Source organism: Corvus moneduloides, chromosome 1 (genome assembly GCF_009650955.1).
Source record: "Corvus moneduloides isolate bCorMon1 chromosome 1, bCorMon1.pri, whole genome shotgun sequence".
Classification (NCBI taxonomy): Eukaryota; Metazoa; Chordata; class Aves; order Passeriformes; family Corvidae; genus Corvus; species Corvus moneduloides.
In genome coordinates this window covers 126,895,797-126,910,817 of record NC_045476.1, presented here as the reverse complement: position 1 = coordinate 126,910,817, position 15,021 = coordinate 126,895,797, and the positions used below count along the sequence as shown (strand labels likewise).

The 15,021-nt window shown below is 39.4% G+C and overlaps 1 protein-coding gene across 1 annotated transcript; it reads left to right on the top strand.

The window, feature by feature from the left end:
• Nucleotides 1-3: 3 nt before the first annotated feature.
• Nucleotides 4-14,996, top strand: GGH (gamma-glutamyl hydrolase). Its single transcript, XM_032126447.1, has 9 exons — nucleotides 4-265; nucleotides 1,074-1,188; nucleotides 2,586-2,636; nucleotides 5,799-5,883; nucleotides 8,280-8,418; nucleotides 9,280-9,386; nucleotides 9,493-9,583; nucleotides 10,793-10,930; nucleotides 12,987-14,996. The coding sequence occupies exons 1-9, from the start codon at nucleotides 136-138 to the stop codon at nucleotides 13,106-13,108; spliced, it is 978 nt and encodes a 325-aa protein (XP_031982338.1). The 5' UTR covers nucleotides 4-135; the 3' UTR covers nucleotides 13,109-14,996.
• Nucleotides 14,997-15,021: the final 25 nt, after the last annotated feature.

The following is a 15,021-nucleotide window of genomic DNA, read 5'->3' as shown; positions in this document are numbered from 1 at the left end:
GAGCTGCGCTGCGGGCGGGCCTGGAGCTGCGTGCGCAGGGCCGGGTGCCGAGCCGAGCCGGCAGCCGGGCCGTGCTCCGCGCCGTGCCGAGCCGTGCACCGAGCCGGGAGCCCGTAGCTGTGCCCGGCGGTGGCCATGGGGCGCCTGGCAGGGCTCCGTCCCATCGCGGCCGCCGCGCTCCTCCTGGTGCTGCTGCGCTGCGGCTCCCCCGCCTCGCTGGCGCGGCGCGACCTCGCGGCGGAGCGCAATGACAGACCCATCATCGGTAAGGGGCCGCGGGGCCTCGCACCCTGCCTTGGCCGGGCGGGGGGACGGAAGCGTCTCCCGGAGCGTAGGTTTGCCTAGAGCTGTTGAAAGCAGCGTTACGCTCTACGTCCTTTCGCTAAAAATCAGTCTGGTTTGAGAGAAGTCACAGTGCTGAGCAGTCATAGCAGGGAAGCCGGCTCTTAGTCAGGTAATGTGTGTTTATGTGGTACCTTGTGACGGAGCACCGTAATTGATGCCCCGTTGTCTCGGTGCCTGCGGTTCCTCTAGGCAGTAGATGTATCGCTGCAAGCTGGTATATGGGAAATGGGGGGTTAATTAATTAATTAATTAATGAGAGCACAAGTCTTAAAAGGAGCAGCTGAGGAGCCTGGGGTGGTTTGGGCTGGAGAATGGAAGGCTCGGGGGTGACCTTACTGTTCTTTACAATTGCTTGAAAGGAGGTTGTAGCCAGGTTGGGGTCGCTCTCTTCTTGGCAGCTAGCAATAGGACAAGAGGACAGAGTCTTAAGCTACCTAGGAGAGGTTTAGGTTAGACAGAGGAAGAACTTCCTTATTGGAAGGGTGATTACATACTGTAATGGACTGCCCAGGGGAAGTGGTGGAGTCACTGTCCTTGGAGGTGTTTAAGGAAAGACTGGACGTGGCACTTGTTTCATGCTCTAGTTGACCTGTGTTCAGTCATAAGTTGGATTCGATGATCTCAGAGGTCTTTTCCAAACTAATTGATTAAGTGATTTTGTGATTTTTCTTTCAGTGTGTAGCATTTGCCATTTGTATAGTGCTAATTTTCTTCCTTGGGCCCTTCAGGGATATTGTCACAGGAATGTCACTTTGATGAGTACCAGAGGTTTGGAAGATCTTATATTGCAGCTTCATATGTGAAGTTTGTGGAATCTGCCGGTGCTCGAGCTGTGCCAATAAGGTACATTTTTTATATCCTTAAGAATGGATAATAATTGCATTATGTAAGGTTTGTGCCATTTTAGAGGCACAGAAAGCAGTTGTACTGCTTTTATGAGTCTTTATTGTTCCTCAAAAACCATTTGAAAATGCCTCAATTTTCAGAGAGTTTCAGAAATCAGAATAAAAGCAGAGTGGAACATGTACTTTTTAATGCTTCTTCTTATGTTAAAAAATAGTCTTTCTTTGAAAAGTACTAATTTCTTTTACCAGTAAAATTGCCTTCTATAGTTTGCATGCATGGTTTTTGAAGTTAGCTATATTCTGTCTACTGTGTAGTGCCCCACAAACACGCATAGATACCTAGATACATAGATAGCTATATCTTTTTTTTCACATTTTGTAGCCCTGGAATTCAAGGAATCAAGGAAGGCTGTCAGTACTCCTTTCAGAAACCAAAGTCCAGTTCTGTTCAAACTATGGGTCACTAATTCCTTGTATTTTGGTTGTTTGGTAAAAAGTAGCAAAGTAACAGCTGACAGTACTTCGTGCCAATGCTTAGCTATAAAATTTTAAGAGCACTGAAACCAGATGATAAAATTATAAATTTCAGTACTTAAAAACAATACTAATACAGCTGCAGAAAAATAAAATAGGATGTATCTACACAGTACTATAAGAGCACTACTTAAGTGCCCGAATTAGAAGCCAGCATTCCTCGCGTAGCTGCTGGAGCTTTCAGAATGTTTGTTGACCAGAAGCTTCACCAATGAATGGATGCTTCTAATTCTGGCAGTTAAGTTACTTGCAGCAAAGCTGAACACTTTCACTGACACCCAGCATATCAGTTCTGCAGAAGTGCAGCCATCTGTGCTGGTTTTGGCTGGGGTAGAGTTAATTTTCTTCACAGTAACTGGTGTGGGGGTGTGTTTTGGATTTGTGCTGAACACAGGGTTGATAATATAGAGATGTTTTTGTTATTGCTGAGCAGGGCTTACAACAGAGCCAAGACCTTTTCTGCTTTTCGTGCTGCCACACTGGCAAGGAGGCTGGGGGTGCATGGGTGTGACCCACTGTTGGCAGCTCTGCCCTTCTTGGAGTCAGTTGGAAACCGGAGTTTCCGGTCTGCAGGAAATAATAACCATGCCATTCATGTAAATGGTAAATTTTTCAAGTGTCTGCAGAAGGGTCTCAGAGTACCTCATCAGGAGCTGTACCTGACAGGGCCCTGTTTTCAATCTTGTGGATTGAGCTATTTCAAGTGAAATGTTTCATTTGATTTGTGTCTATTTTACTCTATTTAAAGCAAGCCTTCTGCATATTTTCTGTGACAGACATTTCCGTTCAGTAGAGATTATATTTTTATGGTTAAATACATGTATTTTGTATGTATTCTGTAATTATTTTTTGGTGTTTCAGATTAAATCTTACAGATGAAGAATATGATAAAATATTCCACTCTATTAATGGGTAAGTTTTGATCACTTTCAGCTTTCTGTTGAAAGACATGATAGTTCTGGTTTTGAGCTCTGCTGTGTTCCCATGGACATTGTCTTCCTGCTCTTTCGAGACGTTGCGCTGGGCACTGCAGACATGAAAATATGTTCTAAGACACAGAATGCATTGTTTCATCCACTACTGGTGTTCTGCGTTTCCTTCCTTGAGGAACACGTCAGATAATCTGCAACAGTGCCAAGGCTCATCTTGGCATTCCCTTGTGCTTGTCTGCAGGCAGGGAGAAGTGGCATTATAGTTAAGAGCAATTATGCAAGTGAAATACTCTACTTCTTCTTTGTTAATTTTTCTGTCTTCCTCATTTGAGCTGTCACGTTCATTTTGATGTTTAATAGCACTTGCTTGGTATTTCACCCCTGTTTCTACCCTTTCTTCCCTCTTTCAGTCCTTTCCATATCTCCTCTATTATAAAAGTTTCTGATTTCCAGTGTCTTCTACTCTTTTCTCCATGTGTGCTCTCTCTCTTGCTACTTGAATGGTCTGTCTTGCCTGTTGTGATCTGTGGCTTAGGTCTTTGTTAGACAAACTTCCTGGCTTTTCAGGGGATCTGTAGCAACTGCCATCCCCATGTTCTTCCTACATTTCAAATGTGGGATGTGATCTTGCCTAACAGTTTTTACTGTGGACTAAGAAAAGTCAAAACTTTTTGTGGTTTTTTTGCAGTGTGCTAGAAGTGCTCTTTAGAAGAGTAAAATCAGCTGATGCTACACTTCACAGCTGATTTTGTGTGAGGCCAGAGCATGTGATTGGTCTACTTGTAGTCATGAGATGAGCATCTTAAACCATTAATATATTTGTTAAGCTTATGCATATACTAGAATGTTAATCTGCATGTGTAGACCTTGAATATTTAGACCTTTGGCTGTCTGGGGAGTGCAGTGTACTCCTATGTACATCAAGATGCCCTTGGACACTAAGACGTGGGTCTTTGCAGTCTTGCGCTATAAGTGAATATAAGACAGTGATGCTTTCTCTGCTGTGTGCTGTTGGAGACAAAATGAATCATTTCATTCCTTTCTCATGGCTACCAGCTTCTCTTTGGTTGCCAGAAGGGCTTCCACCAATGGGGTCTCTCATTGTTTCTACCTCACCACCTACGTCAATCCAGAAGAGTGTTTGGAAAGTAGATCCATTTCCTTTGTCCTTCTGTCCTTGCAGTCAGAAGTCAGTTGAGTTTGTGTTACGTAGGTGAGTAAGGATGGTCTGATTTTCCTCTTGTGGCCCTCTACCATCACCTGTTGGCTTCCACAATAAAATTGTGTTTAAATAACAAAGTGTTTAAATAACAAAAAAGATCTCTGGAGGGCATGACTTTTATTCTGTGGAAATTCAGAATAAGAAAGAGATACATTGATCTTTCATATTGTTCTTTGAAGCTGGAAATTACTTACTATTAAATGCTGCCGCCTTAAAATAATGGAATTTGCTATAGTAAAGACATAATTTTATGAATGTACTCCTGAGGTAGCCATTGAAATGTCCAGTGGAAATGATCTAACCATCTCTAACCAGTTAGAGATACTGGAATACACCTAGTTGCATTTCAATCTGCTTATGACAATGTCAAGCCATTATCATTGCTACTTAATGGGTTGTTTCCTTTTTGCTTTAGCAAAAATGACAATCATTTTTCCTAATTAGTATCATCCAGGTTTTGGTTTGAACAGGTGAAGTGAATTTTCTACCACTTCCAGGTAAAGATCACCTTATTTGTCTAATTAGATCTCTGAAGAAATCAATAATCTGGCCTATTTTGAAAATACCTTTAGCTGTATTAATTTTCAATGTTGATACTGGGAAGTAAAGTTTTTTGTATTTTTGTGAATACTACTTTTCCACTAAATACTTGATGGCTTTTAGATGATCCTGTACATTATTCACTTAAAAAAAAAACCTGGTCACAGGGGTTTAAATACACATTTTCTCTGCAAACGCTTGGGATCATGTGGGATGTTAGTTGTTTCTAACTGCTTTTTAGTATCTCACTGATACAGATTGCCATTTCCAGAGCACAGAAATATAGAGGAAATCCTACACCTATTTCGGTAACAAATCAACACCTAATGGATGTGACTTGAGTAAATCTAATTGAGGTTCTGCAGCAGTGGGTTGGGGAATGCTCACACATCCAGTTCTGTTGGTTCTGCAGGCACTGTTCCAGTTACAGCCAGCAGAAGCTTCCTTTATTTCATGTTACTGTTTCTGATAGTACTTGATTATTTTACATGTCATCATGTGTCCATGTAAGTTCTCTGCTAGACTGTACTGAATCTTTCTCTTCTGTGGTGTTTGTTTGGGTTTGTGGAGCCACACAGGGAATTGCCAGTCCTGATTGTATTTTGGGGGGGGAAAAAGCTTTTGCACTATTTCTGTGAAATTGTCCCGAGATTGCTTTGTCTTCCTTAGCTCTCTGTGATCCTGTGTGACCAAAGGTAACGGTCAAATGTACTTTTCCTCCTTTTTTGATAGGAACTTTTTGATCTGTGTTGTCTCCAATAAGAAGGTCGCTGTGTCAGGGCCACAATTCTACTTTCCTGAAACTGAGCAGGATGAATTGAGATTTGGGCTGGAATTTTAAAGTGATAGTGAGAGCCAGCTGAGAGGCAGGATAGGAACTCAGAGAGTCGTGGCTTGCAACCATTTTGTATACCAGCTGAAGTCTGTGTGTTTTAGTGTTTTATGTATTTTCTGTTCACTTTCTTCTTCCATATGTTTTGTGAGGCTTGATCTATACTTTGTGATAGAGTAACCATTCTTCAGTAGAAGAACACTAAGATTAAATTAAAGACTGAAACACCTAAACTAAACTGTCTGCATGTGCTCTAGCTGTCCAAAGTCACATAATTAATGGAATGCTAGTCAGTACAGCCAGTGGAGCCGACAGGGCTGTCCCACCTACCCACCACTCAGGTGGCTGGTCCTGAAAACCTATTTGAATCTCCAGTGTCTTTCCTGACTAGATCTGTGTTGTCCATAATGGGATGCCTGTCTGTAGATTTCTAAAACCTAGACCTGAATCATACCCTTAAAACTGCTATCAGACATTTCTCTGTGTACGTTGTCCAAGTTTTGAGTTGATCACTGTTGCTAATCATATTCTTGGATGTTGCCTTTCAGGGTACTTTTTCCAGGAGGTGGTGTGGATCTTAGGACTTCAGAGTATTCAAGGGTTGCTAAGATATTTTACCACAAGGCCTTGGAGGTAATTACTAAGGAGCAGTTGGTTCTTGTTATTATCACTGTTCAGAGATCAAAATCACCAGGTTCATATTTTTCATAGTTTTGCACTGTCATTCAGTATGTTAACTCTAGGCCTGAAAATAGGTAGCTTATTTCTTGCTTCTGCATAAAGCTTCTGCATTAACAGCTTAAGATTCAGGCTTGTGACACCTACTCCTGTTATATGTTGTGTTATGGTCTTAAACTCCAAAGTTCTTCAGGTGAGAACAGTATTGTTTATTTGCTGTACCTGAGACTTTATAGGTCTATGTGAACTTGCCAGTGAGGAATTGCTCTTCCACCTTTGCTGCTGACTTTCCAACAGCAGGCAAGGAAAGTGCAGGCATTGGCATTCACAGGACCAGTTAGCTGCTGCAATTCAGTAATAGAGCTCCCTTTACTCTTCAGTCCCTGTGGCATCAATGTTTCTATGCTTTTGTCTGTCTTTATTTTCAGTGTGTCTTGCAAAGAGCGTCTCACTTTTATGTGGGACAATTTCATTTGTCTCTTTGGAACTGCTCACTGTGTTAACTGCAGCCTCTGTCTTGGTATTCAGTACTAGGGCGAGGGTTTCTTGTGGTTTCTTGTACGATTATGAAATTATGTTGACGTTTCACAATGATTAACTGAATTGCCTATGTCACTTTATGATCAGAGAGACAGGTTTATTAGCTGATATGTGTACAGCCAGTGAGTGAAGGACAGAAAATAATATTCAGTTCATCAAGGCAGGGCTTTTCCTTGCTGTTTGTGATAATTTTGTGTTTTGAGTTTCATCTTTCAAATCTTAATAGTGCTATAAAATATTGCTAGCTTTACTCATGTAACGTAAGCTACAATAGTCAAGAGTATCTTTACAAGTACAGAATGACTGAATTTTATCTTTTTCTAACCCATATGAAGGGTCCTTTTCATTTGCAAATGTTCACAATGAGAAATTACTTTGATCTGTCTCTGCTTTATTTTGAATAGAGGGTGTGAAATGCTAATCCCCATTCAAGTCAGTAGAATTTTACTAGCTAGGCAAAAATCTAAATTAAATACTGTTTTCCGGCTCTTAAATTAGTTTTTAAAATGTGATGTCTTGAGTGTTGTTTAATACATGCTTAGCCTCCAGGCTCTAGTTTATTTTAAAAAAGGGGGAAGGGGCACAAAATCTTAGTTTCAATTGCAATTGGTTTTAAACTGTAGTTTATTTTTTGCCTTCAGTAGTTTTAGTCCTCACTTGCAACTCCACTGTGTGTCGTTCATGTAAGTCCCGTGCCTCGTTGTACATGACGGGTGGTCATGAAGACTCTATAGCCCTATCAGCCTTCTTTCTTTACATCTTCCTTGCTTTGCTCTGAGGAGAAGTAGTTCTGTGGGCTTTTATTACCATACTGTCAGTAATGCAGTAGGGGAACATTTTTATTCTGAGCCTGCCATGTCAGCTTTCTCAAAAATGGCTTTGAGCAGCAGCTCTTCAGGGGTGGTGTGTGTGTGTTGTGGTCTGCATAACTTAAAAATGTTTAGAAACAAGTTAGGAAAAAACCAGTCAGGTTCCACAAAAACAGGAGTTCTGAAACATCCCAGTCTCCTACATGTGCTTATGATCAGGTACAAACCACTTAAAAATGCAGATTTCCAATGCCTGTATACACCATGCTTGATTAGGTCACAAGAAGCTAGTTAGGTTCTTGGTTTTTTGCTTTCTTTTTCTCCTTTTTGCTTTTTTTTTTATATTGTTTTCACACTGACCTGCCAGTTTTTATTCTTTTGAAAATGACTGCCACTTTTTAATGTTGCTTAAATGCACATTTTGTCTTTTTGGAACACAGGTCCAAACCTGCTAGTTAAACAATCATTTAAGTATGTCACGTAAGACCGTAGCTGTGCTAGTAGTAGGATTCATGTTTTCTTAATACAGTTCTGTGGGCACAGACATTGCAAAAGTCCCTTGCTATGTGATCAGTGTGCTTCATAGAAAAGTATGAATTATAATAGGTAGGCTTTCCCTCAAAATGGTGACAGACTCTTCTGTGTCCCTTCTAATGATTGCTTTTTTTAATTGAAATGTTGCCATTTTGTGGTTTCTGTTTAGGCTGCTCTCAACATTACTTGTAGAACAGTCAAATCAGTATCCACATTAGGCTCAGTTTGCTGCTTCAACACAAACATATATCGTTTAGTCTTCATATTCTAGGAGAAACTCTAAGGGAGTCTGTGCTTATTTCAACTGCAATTGAACTGTTAAAATTTCTGTGGTAGCAATTCACACTACTGTAGTAGTTATACTTCTCACCTAGAGAGGAGAAAGTGAAAAGAGTAGGAAGCTCTTGTCAGTCTCTTTTCTGTAAATTTTTATTACTGTTCCCTTATGTTGTTGCTTTTATTTTGTAGGCTAATGATAAAGGAGATTATTTCCCAATATGGGGAACATGTCTTGGACACGAAGAGCTTACATATCTCACAAGTGGTGAAGTTTTACTTGTTCATACCAAGACAAATGGTTTTTCACTCCCTCTGAACTTTACCTCAGGTGAAAAATTTATTACATCTCGTGTCTGAGTCTTGCTAAGAGGTGTTGGGTTTTGTTAAGGATAAATATTGTGGGGTGGATGTTTGGGAGGTTTCTGATTATTATCTTCTGCTAAATTCTTTGTAATTAAATTGCCTTGACTGTTTTTGTAAAGTCAGTGCAACTGTCACTTCTAAAGCAGAGAAGTGAGCACAAGCCATTTGAAACAAAGAGCAGTCAGCAAAAACCACAGTTGTGGCTCTTTGACTCATTTGAAAATTCAGACCTACAGAGTAATGTCTGCTTAGGGTCCTTTTCTGTGACCCAGTTGAACAAAATTCGCAGGTTCAAAACCTTTCAAACTTGGAGAGCAGGTGATCTTAAATTTTTCAAATCACATTTTCCTAATGATGAATAGTACCATTACTGTCCCATTTGAACAGTATTGAAATCAGAGAGATCCCGTAAGGTAGAGCTGTGGCACTCAGCAGCACTGGTAAAATGGGGCCTCTTGATTTTTTTACCCTTTGTGAGTAATCCATCTGCAGACTGTGGAGCATTCACAAATTCTGTCACTTGTGCTCATTGTGAGTGGAAGGGCCACTGAAATGAATGTCAAAGAATGATGCTTATTTTAGTGAGAACTTAGGTAGCAAAGCTGCATCCTCTCTGGAAAATACTGGTACTCAGTGGTAACAGCATATTGGAAATCTGTTGTAGTTAATTCACTGATATTTCTTGCAGGATATTCTAAAGTAATAAAGATTTACTGCCAAAAAAGTTTACTTTAGCGCAGCATTTTATTAATTGTCTTCTGTCAGTTTAAATCCATCTGAGACTGGCTTGGGTAATGGAAAATACAATTTTTTTTCTTTCTAATAGCTGCAAAAGACAGTAAAATGTTCAGGAATTTCCCTGATGATGTATTACATGCGCTTGCTACTGAGCCATTGACATCAAACTTTCATGTGTGGAGCCTCTCCTTGGAGGTATTTGATCTTTTTTTTTTTCTGCATACAAACTTTTTTTTTTAGTTAAAACTAGAAATAAATAAGCAAATAACACCTTTTCCCTCTTCCTCCTCTCTTATCACAGAATTTCACAAATAATGAAGAGCTTCGTACTTTCTATAGAGTTCTGACTACTAACACTGATGATGAAGTGGAATTTATATCTACCATGGAAGGTAAGGAAGTTAATTTCCTTTGGAAACTGTGACTGTTACAAGGTAGTTTTTTAGAGGTGGTGTGGCACCGATGTGAATTTGTATTGCAAGTTGTTAGAATAGCAGGGTAAGCATCAGCCCTGTCAGTACTCTGGCTGTGAGGAGCATTTCTGTTTGCAGGGGTATTTTATCTTTTGAGTACTGTGAGCCTCATTACTCCTCCCACCTGCTGTTTCCCTTCTAGATAAGCTGTTACACTTTAGCACTGGCATATTTGAGTGCTGTGAACTGCACAGCACTTGTGCTGCGGTAGTTGAATCCCTGTGCAGTGCAGTGTGCCTCTGTCAAACCTTGCTTCCCAGCTGTCTGCTTAGGCTGGTGCTTTCTGTGTTTGCTGTATGGGAAGAACAATCCAGGCTGCTGAGGGAACAGCAATATCCCTCATTACCTTAGCGGCAATGCTGGTAATTGCCCTCCTCCAAAAGCCTTTTGCGTGACTTGTTTTGTCTGTTTCAAACTGGGCTTGCTCAGCTCAGGAAACAAGTTAGCTCTCCAGGGAGTGTTTTATCTTGATCAGTGCACCACTAGCAGCCCTACTGTAAGGCCCAGCTGTCACCAATGGGATTCTTCTGTGTGGCATCCTGGCTGTCCTCCAAAAGAGAAGAATAGCACTTTGATCAGCAAACCTGATTGGGCTAATGACAGGCATCACCCGTGCCTGCAAGCGGTTTATCACAGAGCAGTCATCAGCTGCTGTGCCGATGTTCCCTGGAAGAGAGCTAAGGACTGACTCCCCCAAAATGTATCAGGCCTAGCTGGAGCAGATGGGAGCTGCCCCTGGATCGATGGGTCCTTCAGGGTGATACTAAGACTTGGATCTCTCCCATGGAACTGGCATCCTGTATGGCTGTGAATGCTGAGTGATGCTGGCAGCAGATAGGAAGCTTTGAGACTGATGCACTTGAAACGTTATTTTTTAGTGTGTATATACATTAATTCTGAAATGAATAATCAAGAAAATGATGTACTGATATTTTCTTGCATGTAATGAGACCCTTCTTTTACAATATCCATTTATTTTCCTTCAGTTCCACTCTGACTTTAACAGTGTTTCAACTCACTGTTCACGCTTTTGTGAAACTGTTGATAAGTGAGGTATATTTGTAGCAGTAAGATTAAGCACATAATTCTTAAGGCATACAACTTTACACGCCTTGTGTTTTGTTGTAGCATACAAATATCCAATTTATGGCATGCAGTGGCATCCAGAGAAAAATCCTTTTGAGTGGAAGGATTCTCCAGGCATTCCACATTCACCATCTGCTGTAAGAGCAGCATATTATATGGCTGATTTCTTCGTTAATGAAGGTAAAAAGTTTGTTATCTATAAATGTTGGGGGTTAGAGTGAAGCATTACTTGAAAAACTTTGAAAACGTTTTCAGCTGTCAAAGTTCAGTACCTCATAGTGCTTTCTGAGAAGCTTTACAGGCTTATAAAACACCAAAGGATACTAGAAATAGATGGCTTAGTGAAAGTAACATCAAAAGGCGAAGCATTCCACAAACTGTTTTCACTAGGCTGGCTCTAAAGCATTGTTCTGTGACTTTCTACCATTTCAAAATATCCCTGTAACATTTTGGCCTCTCTTGCACAAAGCCAATAAAAGAAAAAAAGTACTCCATTCATAATTGCAGGGGCGTCTTCAGTTCCAAACTGGCTTACAGTCATTTCATGTGTTCCCAATTTTGCTTGCAAAATGCATGCACCGGGGGTTATAAATATGGCTTGGGCAGTATGGATGTGTCAGAGGGGTGCAATACCATGCCCTACAGTTGCATACTATAGACAGCACAAGAAGTTTTTGAATTTTACAGAGCTGCTAATTTTTTTTTTTGTTTATACCCTAGGAATCTGGAAGTAACTAATGGATAACATTTTGATAGTTTATGACACTACTGGTCTATTTGCTATAAATAAGCAGGACATGAATAGAGGAATATTTGAAGGAATCAGACTTTATTCCTTTATTTATCCCTACCAAACCCTTCTGCTGGACTATTTTATGAAATTGTCTTGCTTCCTTGATGGGGCCTATGAAGAACATAATGATTAAGCTGGTTGAGGTTGGTCTCTAGACTTGATCTCTAATCAAAAGAGTCAACTTAATGAAGAAAGTAGACAGTGATGTAAAGAAGTGCAGTTTGTGCTGGTCAGTGAGAGTGTAGAAGTAAAAGTTGCATTTCATACAAATTCAAGGTGCTTTTTTGCATGAAGTAGTCCTACTCCTCTTTGTGAAAATGTAGCAAAACCTTTTTGATAGAGAACTTACAGCCACGCAGAACTGGGCCTCTGAGCAGCCTAGTCCAGTGGAATGTGTCCCTGTGATCTATTAAATGGTGGACTATGACAAAAATTAAGGCGAAAATAGGAGAAAATACAGTATGAGTCTGGTTTTAATTTTGTAGTCTAATACTAGAACTCAGTGTGTTTTCTGGCTTTGTTTGCTACTTTCTCTAGTATCTGTCTGCAGACTGTATTCCCAACAGAAGTAAGCTTGCTCAGGCCGTTATCCAAGTTAGGTGGGACAAAGCAAGTGCCAAGTCTGCATGTGAATGCTGTTGAGACATATTGCATGTGAGTTCTGTGTGTGTGTACACATACAAGGAGCTTGTGCAGAGTGCCACACAGATGTGTCACTAGCTTTGGGATCTACAGACCTACAATTCCGGTAGAGCAAACTTTCTTCAGCCCGCGGTGTCTACCCCGATCTCATCTACAAAATCCTAAATTATTCTTCACTGCCTCCCCAGTCTTTTGGGGAGTTACTGAAGAATAAGCTGCTCCTACTGAGTACTTCATATCATAACTTTGCAATGAGTAATTCACATTTTTAGCTAATGTAAGGCAGAATATCTTCCCTAACTTTGAGAATAAACCACAAGATGAAAAATATAGTCATGTAAAAATATACTCATGTGTGATCACTTAGTAATTAAGCCATTCCACTGAAATACCATTTTTGTATCCATCCATCCATCATTAATTTTAACTTGTGTAGAGTTGCCAACATGATAAACCAGAGGAGGATTCAATTTTATTGTCCTCACCAGCACAGTCCATGCAGCTTTCAGTAGGCTGATACTCTGATGCATTTCTTTCAGAGTTAAAAGTACTGGTATTTCTGGTAGATACTGCCAGTATCTCATGGATAACTACTTCATACAGTCTTGGCTTTAAATTCTTCCTCTCCAGTAATAAAATATGCTGTAACCAGCTTTCTGAAGATGCATCTTCCCAGTTCTTCACATACAAGCTACTGTAATTCCATTTTGTTGTGCTACACAAAATAACTTACTTTACCAAGATAAATACTGTCGAGGAGGATGACATTAAAATTATCTGTACTTTTACAATATTTTACAGCCCGGAAGAGCCTGCACCATTTCTCCAGTGAAGATGAGGAAGCAAAAGAATTGATCTATAATTATAATCCAGTTTATACAGGAACATTTTCTGCATTTCAGCAAACCTATTTTTTTGATTGAGTATCTTGTCAAAGGTGCAGTGTTGTTATTTATAAATGGAATTATTTGCCAGCATTGTGTAATTAAGCTGATACAGTGACAGAAAGCTGGAACAGTTTTCCTTTACAATGATTTATTCTGTGTATCTTCTGCACCATTGAAACATTAATATATAAATTTATGTTCAATAACATAATAATCATCTTGGATCACACTTGAAGGCAAGCTACAGAAAAATGTATTTTTCTTCCAGGACAGACGACTTGATTAAGCTTATAAACTTTGAAGTAATCACCTTTGGTACAAGGAAAAGTTTTCATATATTTTTAAAATATGAGACGTGATCTTTGTAAAATGCTGTGGACTATGATAGCATTAGACACTTAGATACATTGTGTAGTAAAATCCTGTCCTTTTCAAACAATTTAGCAAATGAGACTCTTGGGTTTGTCATAGATAATGTGTATGCAGCCAACTTCTTGACAGGGATTCCTTTGTCATTTCAAAAATTGACCAAAATAGTAAGGCATGATAGCAAAAAGACATTTTTGCCTAAGAAGCATGTTATATCCCATTTGTGAAACTGTTTCTCTTGTACATTCAGCATTATTTGGAATCCTTATACCTTGTGAGGCCTTCATAAATATGAGGATGCAGTGTAAAGTCAGTATCGCAAATATCACATAAAATAAGTTTGAAGGGCATAGTTCAGTGCTGATTCCACTTTCAGTTCTTTTCAATTCAGTTTTATATATCCTCCAAGAATTTGTTTGGGAGTAACTAGAGTAGCAGCCAGGTATGAGATGCAGACACTCATTCCTTTGTATTTAAAGGAATGTAAACCTAATTTTTTCTCTAAAGTGTCTGACTTTTCCTGTAGCTGGATACAGTTTTCACTTGAAGGCAAGAGGTAGTTTCCCATTAACTTAGTAAACAAGGTAGTTTCTTCCTGTCTTGTTTGAAAGTTCAGTGCAGCTAGAATTTAAACAGCAGATGAATGTATATGAGAAACCTGTTAAAGGTGACATAATGTGATAATAGCAGTTGCATGCAATACAGTGATACCATTTTTTTCTCTGCTTTGCTTCAGACATGGTGAAAGTTTTGTTCAGTGGTTTTGTGTGTTGTCCAAAAAGCAACTAAGATTAGACAATCAGATATAATTCTCCTCTCTAGCATAGCTTCCAAACTCTTGTTGACATTAATAAGGATTTGGAGTTTATGAAGAATTCAGGTTTATAAACTTCAGCTCTGTTTTGTAGAACCTCATACTCTCAGGTACCATATCTGAATAAGTCTGGTAAGTTTCTCAGGTTTTTCAAGTAAAACACTCTCTTGTTCTTTATCATGAAGCAACTGCATAAGAGAATGTGAAATGCATCACTTAGAAAAAACTATGAGGAAACATTAACTGTGACTAGCAGAAAAACACTTCCAGGTAATTGCAAGCTTAAACATGTGGTATTTTTACATTTGTCATATCAGCCAACTTAGTAAATGGTTCTTTTTAATATAGGTAACTTTATTAACTGACTCCTGAATAAAACCAAGTGTAAAAAGAGGGTGTTGCATGTAAATACAGCAGCTATGATACTCAGAAACCAAGTCTAGTCTTCTACTTGTTGTTCAGGCTAAGTTCTTTGGAATAGCTCTAAGAATTTGCTTAAGTAAGGTGGGCAAGTTTTAGCCTTAAACCAGAGATCAATCTTGCAAGTGAAATGTCTGCAATGGTAGTAATTAGTTCCTAAATGTGTAACTATAAAGAGTATTGTGTGTAATATGATGAGAGAAGTTTATATATTATGAATTTGTATGCATCTTTCCTTTATATCCTTTATGTTGTAAAGCCTTACTTGATGATATGCATGATTTTCCTATGATACATGAAATAAACTTTCATTCAAGCAGATTTGTATTTTTGTCATCTTTTAGAT